Source organism: Phaenicophaeus curvirostris, chromosome 16, assembly GCF_032191515.1.
Source record: "Phaenicophaeus curvirostris isolate KB17595 chromosome 16, BPBGC_Pcur_1.0, whole genome shotgun sequence".
Lineage (NCBI taxonomy): Eukaryota > Metazoa > Chordata > Aves > Cuculiformes > Cuculidae > Phaenicophaeus > Phaenicophaeus curvirostris.
Window position 1 is genome coordinate 10443230 of NC_091407.1, and position 26662 is coordinate 10469891.

General features: G+C 39.9%; 1 protein-coding gene across 1 annotated transcript; it reads left to right on the plus strand.

The window, feature by feature from the left end:
• Positions 1-26003, plus strand: PDPK1 (3-phosphoinositide dependent protein kinase 1). Its single transcript, XM_069870616.1, has 14 exons — positions 1-138; positions 10470-10739; positions 11806-11848; positions 12042-12179; positions 13326-13470; positions 15257-15354; positions 16042-16117; positions 17516-17584; positions 18079-18175; positions 18796-18969; positions 19324-19541; positions 19944-20001; positions 20888-21040; positions 21566-26003. The coding sequence occupies exons 1-14, from the start codon at positions 115-117 to the stop codon at positions 21671-21673; spliced, it is 1671 nt and encodes a 556-aa protein (XP_069726717.1). The 5' UTR covers positions 1-114; the 3' UTR covers positions 21674-26003.
• The last annotated feature ends 659 nt before the right edge of the window (positions 26004-26662 follow it).

Sequence of the window (26662 nt, forward strand, 5' to 3'; positions counted from 1 at the left end):
GGGGGGATTGTTGTGGGTGACGTCACGGGGGGACGCGGGCGCCCATAGGCGCGGGCCGGGGCCGCGCGCGGGGAGCCGAGAGGGCAGCGCGGGCCGCGCCGGCCGGGCGGGCCCATGGCCAGCGCCAGCAGCCGCCTGGTGAGTGCGGGGAGCGGGGGCCGCGGGGCCCCGCACGGGCGGACGGTGGGGGGAGCGCGGCCCGGCGCCGCCGCCGCTCGCTCCCGGGCCTCACCGCGGCGGGAGGTGAAGGCGGAGCCGGTGTCGCGGCGGGGTCGCCGGGCCGGGCGTCGCGCCCGCTCCGACTCGCGGCTGGGCCGGGGCGGGGGCCCAGCTGCGCGAGGAGACCTGTCAAGGCGCCGGTGCCGCCCCGCCCCTCCGTGCGGGCTGCCGGGAGCCGGGGCTCGCCGCGCTCCGCCGGCTGCAGCTCCGCTCCGCGGCGCCGGAGGCTTCTCCGTCGGTTGGCGCTGGCCGGGGAGGGTCTCTCTCTCTATCTCCCTCTCTCTCTCTCTGTCTCTGTCTCTCGGAGACCGACCTACCGGCGCCGGTCCTGTGTCGGAGCGCCCCTCTTCCTACTCGGCGCTTTCTTCGCTGGGGTGTTACACGTAACCGTGTTTGTTGACTAAAGACGAGAATTATTACGTGGAATAGCCCTGCAGGGAGACCGTGAAATACTGCGTCGAGGATTATGAAATAGAGTAACGTTTGACTATTAAAGGAATTGGTTTTGCTTTCCTGCCGCTTGCTAGAGCTCCGTGTGGTTGCTTCTGAGCATCGGGGATGACTTCTGTTTACTTGGACTCTTTTGAACAGGGAATAACACCTGCCTTTGTGCTTCTGTCCTTGCTTGTTGCCTCCCTTTCCAGGTTTTTATCTCCAAAATACTTCCATTTCTGTTCCTTTTTTACATACAGTTTAGGTCTCTGTCTGTAAGAGAAGCTCCCAGAGAGGCAATGAATGAAGAGCAAAGTTGACGACTGTTTTTGCTGAAACTAAACTTTTTTTTCCAGGGTAACTTATTTTCATTTCTGTCTCTTCTATCCTGTTTAATGTTTCTGTGGTCAGGTAAGTGTGCTGACTGGCAGTAGCAGAGAGAGATTCAGCTAACCTTTTGGTAATTCAGATGATGTCAAATATAGGGAGACGGTATTTCTGAGACTCTGAGCAAGCTGCTGTTAATGTCTGTGTGCTGGAATTAATGGCATTGATAAGTTTTGTGGTTATTTTATTATAAATGCAAAAGGCTGGAGGAGGAAGTTGAGCACAGCTTTGAAAGGACTATTCCAGCCTTCCTCTGCCATAACTGTTAATTTCTGTGTTTCTGTCTGAAGGGACACTTTCTAAGCCATTCTGCTATTTTCTGAAGATGTACTACCAAGGACAGAATTGCAGTTTTTAAGAAGAAAACTACTTTAGTGCTGCTTTAGTTGCGAGTGTCAGTGTGGTTTTCATTCTTTTCTGTTAAAGCCTTCACTGTTAGCATGTTTGGTCTCCTATCAGGGAGTGCTCTCTCTCTCAAAATTAAGACTCTGGAAGAGCGGTTATTTACATCAGTGTTTTCTGAGACATCGGGCGTAGCTGCTCTTGCAGTTATTAGGTTCTACTAGTATTTCTGACCTGATCAAACCTATAGTTTAGTCACAGATGTGTCTGAACAAAACTGCCAGCCTCCCCTCCCCGCCCCTCTTCCATCGTGGAATACTAACTCCGCTTTTCAAACAACTGGGTTCTTAATAGAGAAAGTTCTGCATCTGCTCCAGAAATTGGAGTAGGCTACATGAGAGTTCTGTCTGTAGTTATTTGTAGGTATAAAACTGCCAGACGGACTCAAGGGGTTTCCCTGTATTAGGCCTGTCTGCCTAATCTTCTCGTCCCTTGGTTTTCATAGAAGGCTGTGAGGAGTCTGGGTCGCTTATGCACAGGCTCTTAACTGGGATACGTTTTCTGATGATCCCCTACTGAAGCAGGCTGCAGGAGTAAGAAATAGTAAAAGATACAGATGTTGAGATTGTGCTCAAAGGTGAAAAGCTGGAAGAAGCTTAAGAGGAGTGATTTTATATGCATTCGTATTTCTGCCATAGGAAGTGCTAGTAACAAGTGGAAAGGAGATGATCCAGAGAATAATCCAACGTAATAGTAGCAATATTCAACTAAGCAGTTAATCCACTGTGTGGGCAAGCTTTTTTTTTTCTAAAAAAAAAGCAATTCTTGAGATTTTTTGTCTGTTACTTACAGTGCTAGAAGTAATGTCAGTTCCATAGAGGTCCTGAAATTCTGCGGTGTCCAGCTACAGCCAAATTGTAACGTACTCTGCAGACTTGGGCTCCTTTCACTTCCCTGTAGCAGATCAATTGGAAGGCACCATTGCAGTTAAAACTTGGAAAGGGGTGCTGACTATGGAAGTACTTGCAGGAATTTTGGTACAGAAGGCATGAAACCAAGGGCACAGTCACTTTGCTAGGCTGAAAAAAGTAATAAGCTGGCAGCGTAGTAAAAATAGGTTTGATCTGTGGAGACATGAAATATTTTAGTAATTCCTGTTTTTTTAACAGTAAACTTGTATTTTGCCTATTTTTCCTAGAAAAACTGTATGGGTTGCAGTAGAACTAGCACATTTTTGACATCAGGAAATATGCAAGTGAGAAATTACTTTTTAATACGGATAGATAAAAACTTAATTTCGAAGACACTGCATTTGAAAGATAAGGTCTTTCTCTATTTGAGCTTCTGAAGAATTTGTATCAAGCTAAGGAATTATTGTTTCTTGTATTTCAAATGGGAACACTTTTTTGCAGGGGCCCAAGTTAGATAATGTGTGTTAATAAAGAAGCAAAAAAAGGGGAAGGAGCTGATATTTTCTCACTCCCCCTTCCCTTCTCTTTCTGACGTCTTATTTGCAGGTAAGCTTGTGGCAAGTTACTAAGGTCAGACTGGAGCATGTGAAGGTACCAAACACAAATGCGTAAAGTTAACTGGTCTAGAACTCTTTATTTTTCACACCTTCTGAATTGTAGTCATCAGCACCGTAGGAAACAACTGACTTGTTGTGTGACTATTGGAATTGAGACTTGCCTTCTGCTTTAAAAGACAGGCTGTAAATACTTAACCAGGCACATTTCCTATAATTCCTTATGGTGAAAAATTGCAAGGATTAACTTGTTTAGCACATTCTTCTGACAAAGTATTTAGTTTGATGTTCAGTTCTTTATCAGCCGTGCAGGAATTTTCAGTTCTTAACTGTGATGTCCAGCCTTTGCACACTCCATCTCTGTGTGCTGCCACTTCTGTGTGGCTGCTTCTCTGCTCTTCACCCAAAGCTGTTCACTTTGTCTCCCAGAATTGCTAGCACGAAAGTCTAGGGTAGGAATCCCTTTTGTGTTTGTTAGCATGAGCCCCATTCTGCGTGGCACAGCACCTCTTGGTGTTGGTGTGCTTCATGAGATAACTGGTGGTGTAGAATACGATCCAGACTATTGCAATTACAGATGGCTTTTGTTTTCTTGTGAGCTGGCCTGGATCTGTTTGTGTGACACACATTCTCAATGACTTGTTTATGTACACAGCTATTTGTGCCATAGGCTGACTTTAAGTTCTTGGAGATTTCTGTGGTTTCCTGTTTCTGATCTGTTTTGAGGCTGGGGGGATGTGGTGGAAGGAGGCATTAAATAATCTCTGCCCCTGACGGTGCTTGGCACTTGAGTGCTTTGCTTAGCAGTCAAGAGGTTAGAGGGTATGTGGCCGATATGCAGGTTCTTACAAATCCTTTCCTTAGCTTTAATCCCTACCTGAATTTGGAATTAGAATCCTGGAAATCAGTGGAAGGAAATACCACCATTTGTGTAAGGCTGGCAAATTAGAAAAAGGCATTTGCATTAACTACAATGTTTGGGTCAACACTGCTCTGTATGTGAGAAGTTCCTTTCTATAGAAACAAACCCAGTCTTGTAGGTAATATGCCTTTATTCCCTAAATGAAGAGTCAAAACAATCTAACAATATAAAGGTGTTCTTTGTGCTTCTCAATCCTTGAGCCTGTTGGTTACATTTTTTTCTGATAAAACATGACTTGGATTTCTTCATTACTCGCTCACGGATAAACTGTGATAGATTTACCGCAGAAAGCAAGGAGCTGGTGGTGGGTGATCAGTCATGAAGGAGGCAGTGTCAGAGCTGAACTCTGTTTCTCGTGGTTTGAGATTTTTATATGAACAGTACAGTATGTCTCCCCAAACTTTGAAACACTTCTCTATATATGGTGAACTTGCTGAGGATGTACACCCAGAAAGCTTAAGAAGATAAGTCAATTAATTTTGATCCTTTTTCAAAGTTAACCTTCTTGATTGTTTTGAAGATAGGGCTTGAATCTTCCAAAGTCGATTTCAAGTATCAGGCAAACCACTGCCAGCTAGATACTTCAGTCTTTTTTCACAACCTACTTGTTTTACAGTAATACGAAGAAATATACCTGAAAAGAACATTTTTACTCATAAATTCTCATAGGTTACTATTTTATATATATATATATATGTATTTAGAGTATGGCACGATGTCAGAATTAGCCTGGACTTTATATATGTTACCTCTGAAATAATATCTGTATCTTATGATGATTACAAGTATTTTCAATGTTACGTTCATATTACTTAAATATAAATTAAAGTTATATGAGGGCCGTTAATACAGCAAGCAGACTATATCAACTTGAATTCTTTTCATACTTCTGTTTCCCGCTATCACGAAGATCACAGACTGTTTACTATCGCGAAGATTACAGACTGTTTAGGTAGAAAACTGTCTTTGAAAAACTATCTGATCCAAGCTTTCCCCTTCCATTAACTCTTACAGTCTTCAATCTTGAAATGTATTACCAGGGCATTGTTGTTAAAGAAGTTGTCTTCTCTTTTAGATGATGGTCATTTCTAAGATGCTTCGTTAAAGAGATTTTGGGCGGGGGAACAATTTTACGCAGTGCTTCAGTGAACATTTACCTTCCAGGACCGGAGAGGTTTCATGTGGTGCTGAGTGGGAAGGTGAGCGTAGTTCTGGTGGGTCAGGGCCCAGACTTCTTTAATCAGTTAGCTCTGCAGTCTGTTTAAATGACAACAATCCTCCTTTTATACATCTGAATGGCTTTTGAAATTTGCATGGTTTATTCACAAAAAATAGTCTATTAAACAATGGATTTTTCATGTGGCAACTTCTGAGATCAAAAGATTTCACTCCAGATCAATGTATGACTTCAGATTCTCTTGGAAAAACCAAAGTTATGCTAAAATAACTTTTATAATTGAAACATGAGATTTCAATTTGTTATTTTAAATGCAGTAATTGGTAACAAATTATGAACCTTGATCAAAGACGGTCTTGACAGCATCTAGTGATCTTTTTGCTTTTCAAGGCATATGAATGGATTTTCTCATTAGGCAGATATTTTAATACCCTAAAGGTAAATAGGTGTCTTATTAAATTCTTCTAATCATCTGACAAACTTCTAAGCATGTATAAATGTAAACTGACGTTCAATGAAGTGTGCAGTAGGCTAACAGAAAGAGGATGCTGTTGGCCACATAGCAGAGAGCCTGACAACTCCATTTTTACAAGCAAGTCAGCAGAAATAGACGTGGGGATGTGAGGGGTGAGATTGGCTGTTGACTGCAGTTCATGAGAGTGCTCTGTCTGTTACTATTCTGGTTTGCCTTCATTCATGGCAGTCACACTGATACAGCAGTGTACAGAGTTAATGAAAGGAAATCTGGTGTTGAATATTGATAGGGATCACGTGGTGACCCTTATGTACCCTGCAGACTACTCGTGAATGGCATTGGTATGTGATGGGAAGTGCCACCTGGGCAGTGCTCCCTGCACTGGTATGGTTGCTTTTAGTTGGATTTTGTTATTCTGAGTTAGTGTTTCTTTGTATATTAACGTAGGTTTCTGGTGGCTGAGCCATCCTGCTTTGTCCAGCATTCTGTCTTTAGGTCCTTTGGGGAGCAGTTTGAGGAGATTTATTCAGGCCCCTCTTAGCACCTGACTGAGTTGCTTTTTTTCCTTGTGGGGTGTTCTGGAAGTTCCAGGGTGTGTTGTGTTGTGTTCAAGCCTTTGAAGTGGAGGCTGTCACAAATAGGTGCTGGAGAAAGTAAACATTTTTGTTGTGGGATATGGCAGGGGGAGGAAGATGATGGAAAAGCTGTACATCATATCTATTAATTGCCCCTTCTTATGCTCTTTTTTCAGATACGAGGTGTGTGTCAAATGCAGTTGCTGCATCTCTGCCAATCACCTGAAACACCCGTGTGTCATGAAATGAATACGTTAAATATATCTCTCTAGCTGTTCGGTTTTTTCCCTTTGCATTTTGCAGATAAATCCTTAGGAGACCTCAGGTTGTCAATGTTTAAATTATAAGCAATACAAAATGAACTTCAGAATTTTTGGCTTGCGTGGCAATATCAAAATAACTTAGAAAGCCTCTCAGGCCAAGTCTGTCTATCTTAGGTGATCTTTAGCAGAATCTCAGTGTGGATAAATAGTAGCTTTGTCTCTAAAACTGCAAAGCACCTGCCCAGTGAAAACAATTACCTTCTCTTAGTGGGAAATAAAGGCCTGTATTGCTCCTCAATTGCACAGATAAATGGATGGACTCCATACTTTAACTTGAAGACCAGTATATTAATTTGGACCTTGAATCCTAGATTCATGGATCTTGTAAGATCTTTCTGGTTTTGTATCGAAGGGTTGTGTTTGGCAGAGATGTAAAAGCTGTGATTCCATACTGTGACCTCTGGGGGGTTTATCTTACACTGTATCATGTAGTACCTGTTTGGAAAGCCTCTCAAATTTTGTTTTGTAGTGAAAAGATTAATTCACAGATATGCTAGGGTGCTGCTATATTGCTTTCTGAGTCCCGTCATCTTTTAAGCAGACTTTGCTGATGTAGAGTGTGCGTGTTTGTATTGGTTTGTCTTCATGACAGTCTGTGAACTTCTTAGCGTTATTCAGTGACTCATGATGTACACTGCTCACTAATTCTTAGAGCTGGTAAGACTTGGGTTGAGTTGCAGGTGATCCTGAGTTCTGTGTTCTCTGATACCACAAGGCTAAAAGAGATTAATAAGCACAGATTTCAGGAGAGAGAGGGGGACTGTCGAGTGGCGTGTGGGTTTTTTTTCTTCAGTGTTTAAATTTACACAGTGATTCTTGCTTTGAACCTTTTCTGTCTTAGACTCAATCTAGGTGCGAACCAGAAGTGATTCTTGTTTGGGGTTGACTATTAGAAGTTGTTTAAGAATTTAACCAGTTTTACTTGGAATATGTCCTGTATTAATTTTCCTCCACAGTATTCTGTATTTCAGGCGTCATCAGGCTGAGTCAAACGTTTAATGCATGTCCATCTGCATTGTTTCATTTAGCAGAGCTGTATTACAGTTTATGTAAAACATTCATACAGTTATGCCAGTGTGCCGCCTTATGCAGTTCTGTCAGCATTGTTTATAATCAAAACAGAAGTAGCAGTTGAAGTGTAGAGCCCATGTTGCTTTGTGTAAATAATACTTTCCTAGGAAGTTCTGCTTCCAAAAAAATATGCCATATAGGTAAGTGGATGGAAGAGCTTTTCTGATCGTGCCTGCCCTGTGTCTTGAAGCAACTAGAGATTCAGTAACACAGTCAGCTGTCAGACTAAGTGTTACCAGACCAGTGATAGGTTAGGATCCTGCTCACACTGACTTGCTTTGTGATAGAAATGAGGTTTCACTAGTAGAGTTTAGTGGTAGTGAAGGTACTTGGTCATCATCAGGGCTCAGTATCCTATCAGCGAGATAGGAGTCAAAAGATGCTGGAAGCTTCAGAAGGCCCAGTCTCTGCAAGTTTTCTTGCAGCTTTTAGTGTTGGTAGAACCGCATCAGCAAAGCAGTGTTGCGGTGTGCTCTGCTACTTGTGAAGACTGGTATGTGGGAACATGAGTAGTCTCTGCAGATGTGTTTTGGAATCTTTCAAAATAAAACCGAGAAGGTGAATGATACAGGACACTCAATACTAAACAAGCATGTGTGGAGTGTAGAAAGAAGTGCAGGAGCAACTTTTTCATACTTAGTTGCATAGTTCTGTTATTTCTTAGGTAACTGGTAGACTTTAAGTCTACAGCATCTTCCTCTGTCCTTGTTCTTGATTTTGACTTTCCTTTGAGAAAGTAGGAGACTGATTGACGTTACACCTGGGCTGGAAATAACCTTCTCTTCCTACAAAGTCCTTTACTCTGGTCTCCTCTTCCCTCAGGACTTTTCTATACTTGATATTCTTTGACTTAGTTTCAGATATTGTGCAAAAAAAATATACTGCATCCATCACTTCACCCCCCATCCCATTTTCTCTCAGTGCACTCTGGTGCTTTTGTGGTGTGTATTTTTTCATGTGTGTTCTTTCAAGGTGATCTTACTAGCTGTAGGATCTAATGAGATCCCCCACAATGCTGCTGCTTTGCTCACTTGTGAAACCTGGGTTGCTCTAGAATACCCTAACTGAGGCCGTTCATTAAAAATCATTTAAATCCTAATATTTCATCTGTGTGCACGTGGGGTTTATTTACAGTATTTCAGCTACTGGGATGTTTCTTATATTGGCATCAGTGTTGTGGAGCAGTCCTGGTTGTGTCAGCCTTACTGCCTCTTGACTGGAAAGAGCACAATCTGTTTTTTAATTCTTGCTGCTGTGTATCTTTACACAGGCTGCTGTTTGAGCAGCTGCCTGAAAGGCAGGCAATTCAGTTGGGCTGTGAGAGCATTGGGGACAGTAACTGCTCTGGGGAAAGTGTCAGCTAAAATATCTTCCCTTCTGCCTCTTGAAAGATGCTGTTTAGAGTAGTTGCTGAATAATAGTTAATTTCCAGTCTTTTATGAATTGATTTTTGTATATCAGTAATGGAGAGCGGAGGAAGAGGAGAGTAGTAGTTGTCCTGGTTTTGACCTTGTTACCTTCATCTCAGTTTAGAAAGCACATGTTCACGTGTTTGTGCCTTGTTGTTCTGTGAGCTCACTAAAGATATAAGTAAAGTGCATTTCTGAATTGTCTCTTGGTTTGAAAGAAGTGTAGCAGTAAATAAGCACTGCTTTTCCCTTCTGCATAGAGCATATAACTGCTGAATAACTGCTGATTTGGGAGCTGGGTGCTTTAAGCCTTTATGCATGATTGAACCAAGTCCAGTTCCCCTTCTGAAGTGGTTTATGTGATAGAAATGCAAAAAATTATTCTGAATCAATTTGAAATTCATGAGAAAATTCTTTCTGTCAGAAGTAATATTTATATGTATACCACTGTGAGTTGTTACAGGCTTGGCCAGGGTTGCATAGTGCCTCTGTTTTGAGGTTGTAGGATTTTCATTGAGTCATAGGTTCATTTTGCTAGATGTACATTAGAATACTGAGATTAAAAAGTAGTGTTCAGACATTCATTTTCTTAAATATTTCTCTGTTTGCACCCTGGTTCAATTGTTACTGTCAGAAGTTGTTCACCAGAGCTCTATTTTCTGTGCTTTCTGGGCAGTTCCAAGTAAAATGTTTGCAGCAGGCACCCACCAGACTGATGGAGGCTCATTGACAACAGGAAGGGAAGGCAGCTTAACAAGTTTCCTTGGTTTAACTTGGGAAAAGCTGATAAAAGGGTACCAAACTATGAGTTGCCGAGTGTTACCAGAGTTGGCATTTAGAGTGTATCTTCTTGTACTTGCTGTTTTCTGGGTTGTAGCTGGTTCTTTGATTTGGAAATGTCTTTATGTGACCATATGTACAATTTAAATAAGGCCATCTCCCTTGTTTTAGAAGATCATAGACTGTGGCATTCTTGTAAAAAAGTATTAAGTATTGCTGATTATTTAAACCCTCCAGCTGATCTGCCTCTTATATGCTGTTCTCTTTTCTTGTCCTTCCCCAGAATTCCAAGTAAAAATGTAGGAATATATCTTTTGTCTCCATTAAAGTTTTCGTGCTCTGCTTGTTTGTTTGCAGTTCATTGTAACTTGGATCTCTAAAGTGATGTTACACACGAATACCAGTGTTCATTATATAACTAGATAGTTCTTTTAGTTTCAGGAAAACTACTACTTGTTAAGATTGGAAGGATGGCTCTGTCTCTAAGCATGAAAAAATCTGAAGATCACGTTATTCGTAGGAGAATATATCATGCAATTTGATACCTTCGTGTGAGGGGGCTTTTTGAGCTTGGAAAAAAGCATTCTAGAATTAAAGTGCTCTGACTTGTGGCTTATGGCTAAATGTATGTGCGCAGCATGACCTAAACAGAGTTGTCTAACAAATTTAGAGCTGTCATTTCAAAAATAAATGCCAACTTTTTTTGCTAAAGACATTTTAATGAAAACCTTTTCAAGTAGGACTTTATAGGATGCTCCTATGGAAGTAAAGGGCAGATGTGCATGGTAATTATTTGGAGGTATGGGAATAATGGTTTCATCTCTCTTTTCAGTATGATGCTGTTCCAATCCAGTCTAGTGTGGTGTTATGCTCCTGCTCATCCCCATCAATGGTGAGGAACCAAGCAGATTCCAGCACTCCATCTGTCATTTCCACCTGTGGCAGCAGACAGGGATCTAACATGGAGGGCACTGCGGCTGAATCAAGATCTACTTCAAACTCCTTGCAGCAACACACGGGACAGCAGCCTCCACAGCCTCGGAAGAAACGACCTGATGACTTCAAATTTGGGAAAATTCTGGGTGAAGGATCTTTCTCAACGGTAATTCCACTTAATTCAAGTTATTTGGCTCTTCTCATAGAAACTTGAAAATTTGTTGTGTAAGTGATATTGCTGAGATTTAAATCTGGAGAGAGTAAATGAGTGGACATAATGGTTTTTTTAAGTTTAACTGTTAATATTAAGTGATGTGCTAAATATGGGTGCTGATTTTTCAAGTACCTTTTAGACTCACCAGAGACACTGCTTTCTAACATAACTTTGATAGTGTAATGGGCCATGTTAAAGTTTTATGATATAAAGGATTGGAACTGAGCTAGGAGATTGTTGTGGAAAGAATTTCTATGCAATGTCCTGTCTGTGGCAAGAGCTCCTACCAGATGTATAATGTCGAGATTCTAGCAAGGTATTGCAATGGATATAAACTTAAAATGAGAAAATCACAAACTGTAGCTGTCTGTTATTGCTCAGATTCATGCAGTAGGAATTTTCAGATTGTCCTATAAGTTTCCTTCTTGAAGATGAGCTCTAATTTGTGTTCGTCTAAAAGCTTTTATATTTGAAAATGTAGAACTGCTTTCTCTTGCTTCTGCTAATGGGATAGCTCTCATTCCCTTTCTTTAAATCTTTTTTCTAATGAACTGTAAATAGTTGAAAGCTCTGTCTCACTTCTTTTGATCTTTCAGATAAAATTTATTTTTTAATCTTTGCCGTTTATTTTAAGAAAAAGTACTGTGATAGAGTTCTATAAATATTCCTCAGCGTGCTTGTTGCTTTTTATTTCCCCCTTAAAGAAGATTTGAAAATTTACTATGCTTGGCATTACAATCTTTAGAACTCTTCTGAAAACAAACAGTAGATCAGTGATGACCCAGTCGGGTGTGTGAGTCTTTTAGCAAGAGTAGCGTTGCTGTTCTGAGCTGGATTTCTGCAGACGTCTTGCTGAAGTCAACACCACGTGAACACATTCTTAAATATTTTGTTGATTGCAGTTGTGGTCACTGATTTTGGACAATCTGTATTCTAAGTACCTCCTAGAAGATCAAAATCAATGTTAGTGCGTGTCTTTAATGAATGGTTGCAATATATTTTTCTCCTCTGTTAACAGGTTGTCTTGGCTCGAGAACTGGCAAGTTCTAGAGAATATGCCAGTAAGTATTGACTCCTTCAACATGAGGTTCTTAAAAATACACTGTCAGTATAGTCCTGTTACAAAACATCTGTTCAAGAGACAGCTGGAGATTTTATAATTCTATTTAACCAGAAAAAACCCAAAACAAATTATTTAGATGGACTTTGGTTGTGCCTCCTGCATTTTCACACCTTTTTTTTTTCCCCCTTAAGTTAAAATTCTAGAAAAACGTCATATCATAAAAGAAAACAAGGTGCCATATGTGACACGAGAGAGAGATGTGATGTCCCGCCTGGATCACCCTTTTTTTGTGAAACTCTACTTCACCTTTCAGGACGATGAAAAGCTGTGTATCCTTTGAGCTTTAAAAATTGCTATAACGGTTTGTTACAAGTAACAATCCCCAGTTTTGGTTCATTTGAAACATTGTCTAAGAAGAATGGTGAAAATAACGAGATATTTAAAATAGAAGAGAAGCGTGAGAGGCTTGTGGGGCAGGGGGGATGAATGAAAGAATAACTTGCATTATTCTGTGGTAAATGCTGACAGGTGACTTGCAGCATTCTAAACTTAAAATAATTTTTTAAAAAGCGGACAGTGTATGAAAAACATTTTGGAAATGGTCTATTTCAGATGTATGCAGAAACCCACCACAATCTCTGTGTTTAAAATATGGGAAGCTAGCCATGTTTACTGCTGTTTCTTATTTGAACAATTAGATCTATTAAAATTTTTCTTATGTGAAGTGGTTACAGAATATCTGAATGATGGGAAGCTGAAACCCTGCTATCTGGGCTGCTGTTTCCCGGGTTCTCTCTAGCAGCGACTGCAAAATGCAGCTTCATCTTGAAAGCTCTTTGGTTTGCAGTCAGCTTTTCTTTTTTCTTGTGAAGAAAATGTTAATCATGCGAATTCCTCCTAAACTTCTGGCTTCGAGTGGGCTGTGCCAAGGGTACAAGGATAGACCAGGCTGTTCCTGGGGTCTGTAAGCAGCTGTGTTTGTCACAGAGGCCACTCACTGTGCCAACAGGCACTGTCGTGTATGTGTAGGTGCCTGCATGCACTGATGGAGTGTCCAAGGACTCCCTTCTGTAATGTAAACATTGGCTTATTGAATGCTGGGCTGACTTCCCAACTCTCCAGGTGGTGGGGCAATTTTAAACTGACACTGAATGCTCATTACACCCCTAAATACTTCTGAAGACAATTTTGTATACGGCTTAAGTGAGTTATTTAGGTGCCTGTCTGGAAAAACTACGCATTTAACCCTTTATGTAGTCTTTGCTATGCTAAGAAGTCAGGACCTGTATCCTGGGCTGTTAATGTATTTAAGAAATCGGTTTGGGCAGCTGGCATGTAAAGTTCCAAATTAACCAACTTTACTTCTTCCCCCTTGTTCATGTATTTTTAGTGTTATTCCCGTCTTTGGAATGAAGTGTGGGGTTTTTTTGTTTTGGAGAGGTTTAGTGGTAAACCTTAACTATACTTACATTCAGATTTTGGGCTTAGCTATGCCAAAAACGGAGAGCTGCTGAAGTATATACGCAAAATTGGCTCGTTTGATGAGACCTGTACCAGGTTTTATACTGCTGAAATTGTATCAGCCCTGGAGTATTTGCATGGAAAAGGAATAATTCACAGGTAACACAAAGTTGAGACCAACATGTGTTTGATTATGCGTAAGGTGTTTTTTCTAGAAACATTCTTTGTGAAGTCCAAAGTGACAAGTGGATGTTGCGGAAAGGTGAGGAGAGCACAATAGCATTTTGTTGGCATTGGTGCTGTTAGCATAGGGAGCTGAACAAGGAAAACTTCAGGAGGAGAGACAATCTCTGTCATTAGACCAACTGTTCTAGCAGGAAAAAGTAAGAAAAGGTTTTGGCCTAGAACTAGTGTTACCAAAAAGCCCGTCTTTGTCAAGCTTGGTCAGCTACTCTAAAACCAGAAATTGAGTCTTTTAGTTAACTACGTTTTTTTCCTGTGGTGTTAAGTACCAAAAGTAACCAGAGTTCTGCTGGTGTGGGAATTAGAGTGCCCTTTGTCTTCAGGAAAAGTAAAACTAACATGTCAGTTTCCACTGAGCGAATAATTTCCACAAAGTGGAATGCTAACTAGGTTAATGCTGAAGTCTAGCCAAGCTTTTAACAGGGCCTTTGCAGTTGGTCTTCGTGTAGTTATACTGTCTGGATAACCATATTTTGCCATTCATGTTTAGTAAACAAATCAAAGCTATAGATTTGAGAAATCTGAACTGCAGAACTTCTTTTTGGGTAGGAAATCCATTGTGCCTGTAGGTTCCTAAACAGTTGTTCGTGGAACAGGAGATGCTAGTTGTCAAAAAGCTCACTGATCATAAGCCTGACAGCATTAGTACTTCTTTCGGTTGTATTTAAAAGAACAAAGCATTGTCCTAATACTTTTCTGTAAAGTAATTGGGAATAGAATCTAAGGGTGCTGAATGTCGAGAGTATTGAAAGCATAAAACTTTCTACAGGGCCAGGGGCCAAGGGTAGAACTCCTGGTTTCACTTTGATTTTGTAGTCAGCCCATTAGGCTGGGACAATCACAACCCATGCATTTCAATAATGGGGGCTGTAAGCAAAGAGAAATTATGCTGCACAGTGGTTGATGGAAACAGCTCTGAATTTGCACTGTTTTTTTTCTTACCAGTCAGCCAAAACAACTCCTGTGCTTCTAGGTTATTTTATGAGCATCCAAAGACACTTTTGGGAGGGGAAGTGTGTTGTCTTTTGCCAGCCAGGGAAACCTGGTGCAAAGTAAATTATATCATAACAGTGTAACCCAGTGCCATTTTCTTTTGTGGCTAATGAACCTCTTGACCTCTAACTCTGTATTACTGAGTTGTGTGTGTATGCTGTGAGGTCTGGCTTTATTCACACTCAGAGGCAGTGTCCGTGCAAATGGTATCGCACATTTGAAATACAGATTACACATGGGTTTGAATGTGACAGCTATAAACATGCTGTCCTTGAAGAATGGAGGTGGTTTACAGTTCTTACCTGCTCTGGACACATAGCTGGGGTTGCCATTGTTCGAGGAATTAAAGTTTTTTTAATGAGTGAGCAGGCCTAGTAGATGTCACTGACATATCGGTGTCAGATGTTATTTAGACTAAGGCTTGGGAGTGAAGGGTTTGGGATTTTTTTCTACTTTAGTTGAGCAAACAAGATGCACAGTAGCTTAGTTTTGAAATTACTACTTCATATCTTTTTAGAATATCATGTTAATCAACGGACTTTTCAAAATCTGTTAGTGGTCTGCATGTTGACAGTTACAGGTTAGAGAGGAGTTGACACAACAGTGTTTATAGAATGTCTCATTTACGATAGTGTTACGTACATAAGTCGATAGACAATTTTGGGACTCTAATTTGTGTGCTCTTTAAATATAAAAATCTCTTTTCCAGGGACCTTAAGCCAGAGAACATCTTGCTAAATGAAGATATGCACATTCAAATAACAGACTTTGGAACAGCAAAAGTATTGTCTGCAGATAGCAGACAAGGTATGCCATCATTTACTTCCTGTGACAGAAATGACTACAGCAAGCAGTCTTTTGAAAATTTGCATACATTTTATTTGCCAAACTGTTACCTTCAAATATCATTCTTATACAACAAAACCACTGCGAGATCTTGAAACAGCTTTGACTGTCACTGCTTAGGTTATGTCAGAAGAGATGATGTTTGGTGTAGTGGCATAGCTGGCTAGATCACCACATACAGCAGGAAGTTAAACTACTTCAAATTACTTTTCATTTGCAAAACGAGTACAAAATTACTGTGGCTCAGCTGAAACAGTAAGTTTTTCCCTGCTTATGTATTTAACGCCAGTGATATCAGAGTTGCTCAAATGTGAAGGTTATAGCATTTTGTGTCACTAGTTGCTTAGTATTAACCTGTGACTCAATGGTGCTGTAAGCAATGCCTGAGAAAAGTGCAAGGCTGAACTGAATTTGATGAAGTGCCTAGATGCCTGGCTTCTTGAACCAAATAGATATCACTGAGATTAATTGCTTGGTCTCTTTCAAGCAGGTTTTGTTGATGGGTAAAGAAATTAGTTTCCTTTGGGTTCTTTGTAGCATTACATAACTTGCAATAGGTTCCCTTTGGGTTTTTATATTAGGGTAAGAAGGGAAGACTGGCTTCTGCATAAGTATATATTTGCTTATTTCTTTCCATTTTCTTACCAGCACGGGCAAACTCATTTGTAGGGACGGCACAGTATGTTTCTCCAGAGCTGCTGACAGAGAAATCTGCCTGTAAAAGGTGAGGACTATTGTATTTCAGCACTTCACTGGCACTGTCAGGATACAGTCAAATGGTGGGGGATAAATCAATCAAGCAAGCGTAGTGTTGGAAAGAAACAAGATGCTTGAGTATAAAGGTTTTTTTTAAGAGAGTTGGAAATAGTTTTTTCTTAACAAGGATTGCTTCTTGCCTGAGTGCTGGTTCTCCAAGTTCATCTAATTTCACAAACTCTACAGATGGCTTTAGGTGGTCAGGAGAAGGTGTGTAATGTGAAATTGGATTTCTCTTCCCCATAAATAAATCAGAAAAACCTTTTCTGTTATCCAAATAATAAAATTATTTTAATTCTATTTTATATAAGCTTGCTCTAATATGGTACTTCCTGCTGTAAAAGCAACAGTGTGTTGCATTCTGTCAGTTAGGGGAAAGGCTACAGCTTTCTTTTACTTGTATCTAGATCAAATTGCAGTTGATTTAAGGTTCATCTCTGCCTGATATGAGTGATAGCCTCAAGAAATTTCTTCTCACTTAAATTGGCTTTTGATGGTAACCTACAGACTGTTGTGTATCTGTTTAATTACAGTGGTGGAAGAATAATCAAAGTAAACACCAAGAAATCATAGGGAAAGGAGATCTCTTAAATGAATAACTGGTAATTTCTGCTAACGTTTCTTGAATGGTAGAAATACCGTTAGACTTTCCATGGAGAGACCTCATCAGGCTGTTATCTCCTTTTAGAAGTCACATGGTGGTTCATCTTTTTTGAAAAAAAACCAAACCAACTCTTAATTTTAGTAGCTTTGCGTCTGTTTGTATTCTAGGTTTCCACGAGGGTGTCTGAGCTTTAATCAAATCTGTGTAGTTTACCTCAAGGTAAAATAAGTGAAAAGTACCTTTGCAGGCAAACACACTGAAACTTAAGACTTGCCTTCACCCATGTACCATGTAACCTACCTTTTTGTTTGTGTCTTAGAAAAGATTTAAGTGAGAAAAAGCTGTATTATGGCTTTTTTTACATAAGGTATTTAGAGGAAAGGATTTTAATTCTTAAGAGCATATATTGCATTAAGTTGGATGCAACTTTGAATTGCGGTCGGAGGTAGTAAGTATTCTTTGTAGTCTGGTTACATAGTCATTCATTATTTTGACTAAGAATTCAGCTGTCTTGCACATGTGCTTGCAGTGAGTTGTTGTGGGATGGTTACTGCATGCTCTTTTTTTGAAAGCTGTGTTGCTTTCCTGCTCTGCTGTCAATGAATGAAGAGCGGGTAGTGTGGAGATGGCACTAGGCAGGTTTGTCCAGTGTGTTTGTGCTATGTTCTGGCTAGCAGAAGCTTAAATTTTTTTTTTAAATTGCTGTTTAAAGACAACTTAAAGGAAAATGTGTGATATGTTTTATTCCTCTTTCTTTTGAAGCTCTGACCTCTGGGCTCTGGGCTGTATAATATATCAGCTTGTAGCTGGATTGCCTCCATTTAGAGCTGGGTAAGAGATTTAAGCTAACTCTTTACATGTGGATCATAAATATGTTGACTTGATTTTAGCTTTCACCTGTCTACCAGTACTGAACTACAACTTTTCATGGTGCAGTGTTGGTGTTATTGTTGTGCTTGCTTTTATTTGTCCTTTCTGATGTCATGAAGGTGCTTAGACAGCTATAACTAGAGTTCCTGAGAGAGATTCCGTAGTTTATCCTAGGGTTTCACATGAATTTATACCGTAAAGGTAACTATGCCTATGCAAAGAGGGCATGAGTTACCCATGCATTGAGGCGCTTGAACTTTTCTTATTATTCAAGTATCTGATGCTTACAGGATCATAGATACTTGGAAGGCTGTACCCCTTTGCCCTAGAAAGATTTGTGGGAATGTGATTTCACTTGTAGGTCTCCTGTTCAGTATTTGTCCAGGTTGTGCACTGTTAAGGTGAAAGAAACATGGACAGCTGGTAATGAGAGTTAATATTTTTCTCTTTTGCAGAAATGAGTATCTTATATTCCAGAAGATAATAAAGTTGGAATATGACTTCCCAGAAAAATTTTTTCCCAAGGCAAAAGACCTTGTTGAAAAGCTATTGGTAAATATTTGCTGCTGTTAAATGATTTAATGACATCGAAAGCATTCAGCTTATGTAGTTCTCTTTTCCTAAAGTTTCTATGCACTCTACTGCAAACCTTATAGTAAGAACAACTGGGAGCATTATTGACTGCGTAGAGGAGTGTCTTGAAAGACAACATCCATTCTTAGACAGCACTTAAATGATTATTTTTTTAAATCTGAATTGTAAAGTGTGGACAAGGAATGTCTTTCACTGAAATGGAAGCAAACAGTTCTAAATACTGTGCATTACACACAGAAATTAAGATTAGGTTTACATAGTACTCAGATTAATTCTTATTGAGTTCTGTAATGAATCATTTAGTTGAAAAGCATTCTATACATTACGGGGAGATAGATCATGTGGACCCAAAGAAATCCTCCTTTCTCTAGATCTGTGAGCTGATTTAATACAAAACGTTGCTGCCAAGACATGCTGCCAATGTCTTGTGTTATAAGCAGTCTCCTTATGTTCTAGGTATTACATGCTTAGGGCAGTGAGACCAACTGGTTTTAAGTGTCTGAATGCTGCTATGCAAATGTGAATGATGCTTGCTCCTTCCTTGCTATTTTTACGCATGTTAACTGTAATTTGTTCAGGTTCTAGATGCTACCAACAGATTAGGTTGTGAAGAAATGGGAGGATATGGACCTCTCAAGGCTCACCCCTTCTTTGAATCCATTGTGTGGGAGAACCTACATCTTCAGACACCCCCAAAACTTACAGCGTATTTACCTGCTATGTCAGAGGATGATGAAGACTGTTATGGGAATGTATGTTTGTCTATTGCTATATTCAATTCTGACACTGCCTGAGACTTCTATGAAAGCATAGTTACTGCATATTAAATATTTTTATTGAAACTACTGATTAGTTATATTTTAATGAAGAATCAATTAAGAATCTAACAATGGTTAAAATTTGAACTAGTTAGGATTTTTTTTCTGATAAAATGAGTGTTTGGAAAAAGTACCGATTAGCATTCTTTTTTGGATAAGTGCTGGGCTGTCTTTTTGTCCAAAAGCATACTAAACAAAAGCATACTTAAATTAAAAGCCACAGTTTAGTGCAAAATAAGCTTTCTAATCAAAGAAATTTCTTGACTTCATTTTGTTTTCCTCCGTTAGTATGACAATCTCCTGAGTCAGTTTGGTTGCATGCAAGTTTCTGGTTCTGCCTCTTCCCATTCACTGTCTGCCCCAGAGACAAGTACACCACAGACAACAGGAGGAAATATTGAACAGTATATTCATGATCTTGACAACAATTCCTTTGAGCTGGACTTACAGTTTTCTGAAGATGAAAAGAAGTTACTTCTGGCAAAACAAGCTGGTGGAAATCCTTGGTAAGACCTTTGAATATAGCTTGTCTGGTACTTACACAGCAGTAAGGAATGCAGAAAAATAAGTTACTTGGTGTCACATTAATATTTGTCAATCTTAATATCCTCAAGTCAACAATTAGCAACTAGATTTTTCTTAACTTCTATTTTTTAAAGCAATAGCAGCAAAACCCTAATACTGTTTCTAGAATTAACTACAAGGCCTAGAAAATGTTGTGGAATATGTTTGAGAAGTGATGGTGCATCAGTGCTGAGAAGTTTTCCCTCTACAGAGAAACAGAAAAGATCCCTTCTTTCTTACAGTTGCCATAAGTTGGTTTTAGTAATAGCAATTAATAGTAATAATAAAAGCTGTTTCTGTAGAAGAATTACTTCTAGAGTAATAGTTATTTTTCTTTTCTTTAGGCATCAGTTTGTAGAAAATAACTTAATCCTAAAAATGGGTCCAGTGGACAAAAGAAAGGTAAGGGGTTTTCTTAATTCCCTCCAAGAAGATTCAGCTGTCACATTTTCGTACAGTTGCAGCATAGATAAGGAACCTGTTTTAGAGCTTCCTTGTTTACCTAAGTGTTAAATGATTATGTTTATTTTTTAAAATGTGTTTTTTATTGTGGATAGATTGTTTTTTCATAATTTAGTGGTGTGCTCTTAATTTTTGGAAAAGGCTAAAAGTAGATGTGCTATTGATGTCTTCATTTTGAGACTGTTTGTAAATGAGTTATTGTTCCCCCTCCTCCTCCCAGTCTAATCTAACCTAATAGAAACTTTGTCCTGATTTATTTCTCTGTGTGGATCTAGCCACAAGTACCAGAAAATAAAATACATGCCCACACTGTTCCTTAACTGTGGTGTTTTTCCTGAGTCTGACTAGCGTCTGCACCCTGAGAGAGGCAGAGTTGACATTAGAACAGCTTAAAGTATTAACTTTATTGCTCAGCTGCACTGTGTTAGTCTGTCAGCTTTACAGGAAATGCGGGTTCTCTTATTTAAGTTACCTGCTTGTTCTTAATTTTCTCAGCAAAATCATGGGTATTGATTTCTGTGATGGGATCTCTGACAAACAGATTTTGCTTCTCTCTGTCCAGCTAGTTGGTTTATGTTTAGTAGAACTTGAATATGCTTTCTTAAAACTGTGCTTGTATTCTACCATGTAGGAATGCACTGCAGCCCCCTAAAAAAGGAGGAAGGTCAATAAGTAAAGCAAAAGGAGAATACAAGAAAAGGTCCCCCAAACTCAAACACTGTCTGTCCCTGAGCTGTTCTATTTCTGCCTCTGTTGTTAAATACAAAGATCTATGCATTTGCACTTTCTTCTCATGCTTTTTTTGCATCACTACTTTTCTTATTAGGGATTGTTTGCACGTCGCCGCCAATTGCTGCTCACAGAAGGGCCTCACCTCTATTATGTGGATCCTGTCAACAAAGTTCTAAAAGGAGAAATTCCATGGTCTTCAGAGTTGCGGCCAGAAGCCAAGAATTTTAAGACATTTTTTGTTCACACAGTAAGTGACTTTAATTTTTTTCTAAGTTGCACTAAGGTCCATGGACAGTTATTGTAATTTGTTAAGGAGTTATTTTTTCTGAGAAAATATAATTCCTTCAGTACAAGTGGTGATTAGCCTTAATTTAAAAAAACAAAGAAACAAAAAAAAAAAACCTAAAACCCGAAGTCCCCAAAACAAAAACAAAGCAAAAAAAAAAACCCACCAAGAAAAGTCCTTGTAAACTGTAAGTGGGTTTGGAGATTTGAAGGATGTTCTTAAGGAGGACTTTTAAAATATAGCCCTCTCTATATATAGTGGGTCTCAGGGGACGCACCAACAATGTGTTAACTTGACTGCTTAACAATATTGTGATGCCAGATGTATGGTTATTAAGTAATATATAATGTTAAATAACTGTAAGTGAATTTTATCTTTTGGGAAGTTTATCAGCTGATTCTGAATAATTTATTGGGCAGTGTGGAATAATTACAGCTCTTTGGTTAAACTGTTTGGAGTACTCATGAAAATGTTGTTCACTTATAGCCGAACAGGACGTATTACCTGATGGACCCAAGTGGAAATGCTCATAAATGGTGCAAAAAGATCCATGAAGTTTGGCGGCACAGATATCACCAGAATGCTGCTAAATAGCAAAGCTCATCCAAAATTTCCCAGTTTCCCTACTTGCTGCTAGAACTTCATGTGCAGCCGATCAGAGGAATCTTTCCAACCCACCTGTACCATCTCAAGGGGAAGCGTATGTCTGAAATGTTCTGGGTTTGTTTTTTTTTTTAAAAAAAAAAAGAAAGAAAAAAAGAAAAGCAAAAACCTAATGGAATTCAGGGTCGCTTTGCTCGCTCTTTGTGCTTCTGTTGAGGCTTCCACATGCATATCATTGCAGTGAAGATCTTGCTTTTGTGCACTTCAGCTCAATTTCTGCTGCAGACTAGTGGATAGACCTTGCATTACCAGCTTCACTTAAGATGAGTTAAAACCAATCCACACGCACACATGCCGAATCATGTACCAGCCTTGCATTTTATGGGGCTGGAGTTTTCTGTGACTTTCAGATTATCATTAAACTGTATTTCATCAGGGAGCTTTTGTACGCCTCTCCTAAGCACCATCTCTTTGTTTTCCTTTCCTCACAGTCCTCCAGCTTATTGGTATATGGCATTTGTAGCCAGGTCAGTCGCACCCTTGTGTAATTCCTAACATAGTTCTGGTTGCAGGATTTATGTGGTACTTTAGTAATTATGTGAATGAATCAGATGTATGTGTCTGGCAGACAGGCTCCAATGACACAGGTTGAGAGAATAAAATACTGAGCGTGGCACTGGAGGTTTTCTAGAATTGAAATGTCGGCTTCTGAAGCATAAAAGACTTTAAACATTCAATTTAAATTTTACTATGAATCATATGTGTGTTTAATCAAGGGAAAATAAACTTACCAGCATGCTTTTAACTAATGCTAACTAAAAAATTAACTAGTTAGTATGGGGGGAAAAAAGATGACTATTGAAGTAGTAAATAGCTTTTCACCTTTTCAGGAGATGAGGGCTAGAAGCGTTCTTTCCAGAGTGTGCATGTATTGTGCATTTTAGTGGGGCCAACCTATTTACCTGGGTAGAGAAGGGAATGAGAGCTTTGTACAGTTGATTACTTGACCTTTGTATAATGAGATGTACAAATAACCCTGGTTTTGGTCCTTGGCCAAATATTTAGCAACTCTGAAAAAAAAAAATTAAGCAATTGAAATATTAGATCCATAAAGTAATCTTGTTAAAAATTCAAAGGAAAATATTGATGCAAAGGGGAAAATATATGGTACTTAAGGCATATCTATCAAATGAAAATATTTTTCGTATCGATCTCCTTTATCCTTGTCAAATTAAGGCTTTTTTGTGGTCAAACATTTCTTGTAACACTGCAAAGTCATGCTTTTGTGTGCTAAAAACATCTTCCCTAATGGTATTGTCAACATGCCCATGTTCCTGAACCTTGCAGAAAGGAATGATGTAGGTCAGCACAGAGGCATTCCTTCCTTGTTTTAAAAGCAGTATAAACATCATGCCTATTCACCTTCTACACATACCACCTCTTTGCATTTTGAGGTCTCGGGCTATGCTGTGCTTTCTCCTTACACCAAAGAAAAAAAAGCTCTGCTGCAATGCTGGAAAGCATGGGGGCTACTGTTCTGGAAGGAGTATTTTAAAAACAGTGACTTATCAGGATTTCTCAGCAAACACATGAATGTTGTTGTGCAGGATGAAGGAGACTTACTATTGATCTCTTAAAAACTGTGTGATCTGGTTGAACTTGATGACAGCTCAGCTTTTCCAGTATCTTTCAGTCTTTTAGAGGAGAGGCTGCGGTTGCCTTTTCTTCTGGAGGAGCTGCATTCTTGTAGTCTTCTGTTTTCCCACCATGTACATGGACTTGACAAAAGTAAATCGCTGGCTTACAGTGCCGTGTGTGAAGGAGCTGAGGTGTGCTGTAAGTGGCTGAGATGAGACAAAACACCATTCCTTTTGCATCAGGAGAAATTTCATCACATACAAGGTACAGTCCTCGTCACTAGAATTAGAATAGCACAGTGCACCTTCTACCTGTGCCTGTGTTAATCCCATGATTACGGTTCTAACCAAGGTGACATCTGTTGTAAGTTTCTAGTGCTATCCATTCCTTTTCTGGCTGTCAAATTCCAGATATATCTTGGGTCCACAGGAGGCAACCCTGCCAGTTTTGGATCTGGTCTTTGGTATAAGAGATGTAGATGTATTTCCAGCTTCATGCAGGAGAGCTTAGCAGTGATGGAGAGTTGTGGTGCCATTGCTGTTTGGTGTGACGAGATTTGCCCTCACATACAAAGCCTGACAAAGCTGTTATGCTATCAGCAAACACCGTAGCTTCATTAGAAGATGGAGTGATCTCCATTGGCTTGTTCCCTACATGGAAATCTGGGAATGCTTCAACCTGTTGTCTGTAATATTTAGGCTTGTAGTCATCTTGCCATAACAAGGTAATCACTCTGCTTTTTCACACTCTGAAAACCCTTTCTTGGTAGACTGCTGTCCTGCCCACCATAAACTTTCAGCCAAAGAAAGCAGTAAGCTAGCAAGGAGATGATGTCTGCATTCTGGTATTCCTCTTTTCTCTTGACAGTGCTGTCATTGGAAAACTGAGCATCTCTTACAGCCATCCATCTGCTTAGAACTTCAGTGTTCTGAATCAAGTCTTCCTTAGCTGCTGCTTTTTTGGGAAGGGACTAGAACTTCTGTGGGAGACTTGTTTGTCTGTCTTGGACTGCAAATGAAATCTGTGGTTTTGAAAGACGGCAGCAGCACAGAGCGAGGCAAGACAAAGCAATCATGGATTTAAGTGTGTTTCACCTGTTTGTCCAGTGAAGTGCCTATTGGCAGGTGCTGTGTACTGTGAAGGGCTGGCTCCTGGTTTAACTGCTTTGTACCTGAAGTGGGGCAGCCTCAGAACTTTGTTGTGATGATCACTCCTGTGGGCACGGGAGTTCATGGAACAAAAGGTGCTGGGGAGGTTCAGAGCTGCAGATAAGCCAGTTAATTTCTCTGCTTTTTTCTCCCGGGTCTTTCAAAGCACAAAAAGGATGGTTAGGCACTTGAAGACTTTTCTTCAGGCTCCTCGCTGCAAGCCTACTGAAAACCCAGTCTGATTGATTCATTCCATCTGCTGCACTTTGAACCATTCCCAATCATAAAGAATCTGGTCATTAACATAATTTTCTTTTGCTTGGGATTTGAACTGCAGGAAGGTGTTTATTGCATCTGTTTTCTGTGGGGTGGAGTTTAAGAAAGGATGAAGTACTACTGCTAGGAAGGATTTTTGAATAACGCTCTTCTAATCAGTGTTCAGCCCAGTCACAGGAAGCTTAAAACTACTTGGATAAACTGGAGAGATGAGTTTCTTACCATTGGCCTTGACGTCCAGTTTTGAGAAGGGTTTATACTAAGGAAGACTTGCTTCAGATGTGAAGAGAGCTATGGAGAGCTCGGTCAGTAAGCATTTAGATGCTGGAGACATCTAACTCTCAGGTAGTACTGGGCTCCACTTACTTTCCTCCTCCTGATGTGATTTAGTAGTGAAGTAGCTGCTATTTATAAGACCCGGGAAAAACTGTAGGTTGAAACAAAAAGATGTGATAATTATAATCAGTTTTCATAGTTCAAGATGCTTAAATTAATGTGCTTTTATCGTTACATTTTGTGCTGGGAACTTTGAAGGATCCGAGGATTTCCCACATGTACATTTAACAGTTTCTTTTTAATTATTTTGTAAGGTCCGTCTGTGGACAGTGTATTTGATTTCAACACCTTGCTGAGGAGAGAACTGTGTATTAATAGTTGCCTAAAGATGTGGTCTGTGGATTCTGATCATTCTTTCTACTAGGGAGTTACGAATAGGTTTGGTATTTATATCTGAAATTTTGCTGAATGCCTGTAATATTTTATGCAAATATTTTATTAATCAGATGGAAGTGCTCCTGCAAAGCTTCGTGACAGATTGTCCGTCAGTTGATCAAGTGAGCTTACAGACAAGTAATTCTCTGACCCAAAATGGCATGCTTTCAGATAAGACTCATAATTTAAGAATATTTTCTCTTTCTTAGCAGAAAACAAAATTCTCTTTCTTATACAGCAAACAATGGGAGAGGTTCTTTGGAACCCAGTAACCTGGTCTGTCTGTCAGTGTGGTGGTGAATGTAGATGGTTGCCGTGTGACAAAGCTTCCTAGACCGGTGCCACCTCTGATGGGATGGGGCGAATGTTCTAAATTGTAGCAGAATGTACAGTCAGTTACTGTATCTGACAAAAGAGAGAAAATAGGAACCAGGAACCATACTCAGTTTTGATAGTTGTATCCTAGCTGTATGCTGTCAGTTACGTGTGTAATATTCTCTACCTGGTTTGTAGCGGTAACTGTGATGTACAGATAAAAGCGGGAAAAACACACAAACATACACAAAAAAAACATACAAAAAAAAAACATTACACAAAAAAAAAACCTACACAAAAAAAATACCCAAAAAACCCAAAGCCCAAGCAACCCCCTCAGCCCTCCACACCCACCACACAACATTCTCCCCTCCTCAAGAACTCGTGAGAACAGAAGCAAATAATGCAATGGTATAAGATACACACTTTTGTATTTTTATTCTTCTAAGGTTATTTGCTGGCTCTCGTTGGCCTCTAGTTCAGTCTGTGTTATTTAAATTCTAATATATGAATTATTTGGATTGAATTCATGTTCGGGGCCATGGTGTTGTATGTATTGATGTACAGCCTTGAATGTGAATAATTATTGTAAACTATATTTTACACCTTTTTTTTTTTTTTTTTTCTGGCTTTATTATATAAAATTTTCTATCGGTCGGGGGTCTGATCCCGGGCGGCTCGGGCAGCGCGCGCTCCTGGATGCTGGTGGTCTGTAATAAAGGCATGTCGGGTCCTGGCCTCTGCCTCCTCCTCCTCCTCCGGGGCCGGGGTTGGGGGGCGTGTGGGGCAGGGGTTTGAGGCCGGGGTGCGTGAGGCCCGAGTTGGGGTGCGTGAGGCCCGAGTTGGGGTGCTTGAGGCCGAGCTGGGGTGTGTGCGTGAGGCCGAGCTGGGG

Excerpts from the sequence above, each read along its gene's own strand:
- PDPK1 (XM_069870616.1), top strand. The coding sequence starts at position 115 with ATGGCCAGCGCCAGCAGCCGCCTG. Across the intron at positions 13,471-15,256 it reads GGAAAAGGAATAATTCACAG|GGACCTTAAGCCAGAGAACA; the intron begins GTAACACAAAGT and ends TCTCTTTTCCAG. Across the intron at positions 18,176-18,795 it reads ACCTTGTTGAAAAGCTATTG|GTTCTAGATGCTACCAACAG; the intron begins GTAAATATTTGC and ends TAATTTGTTCAG.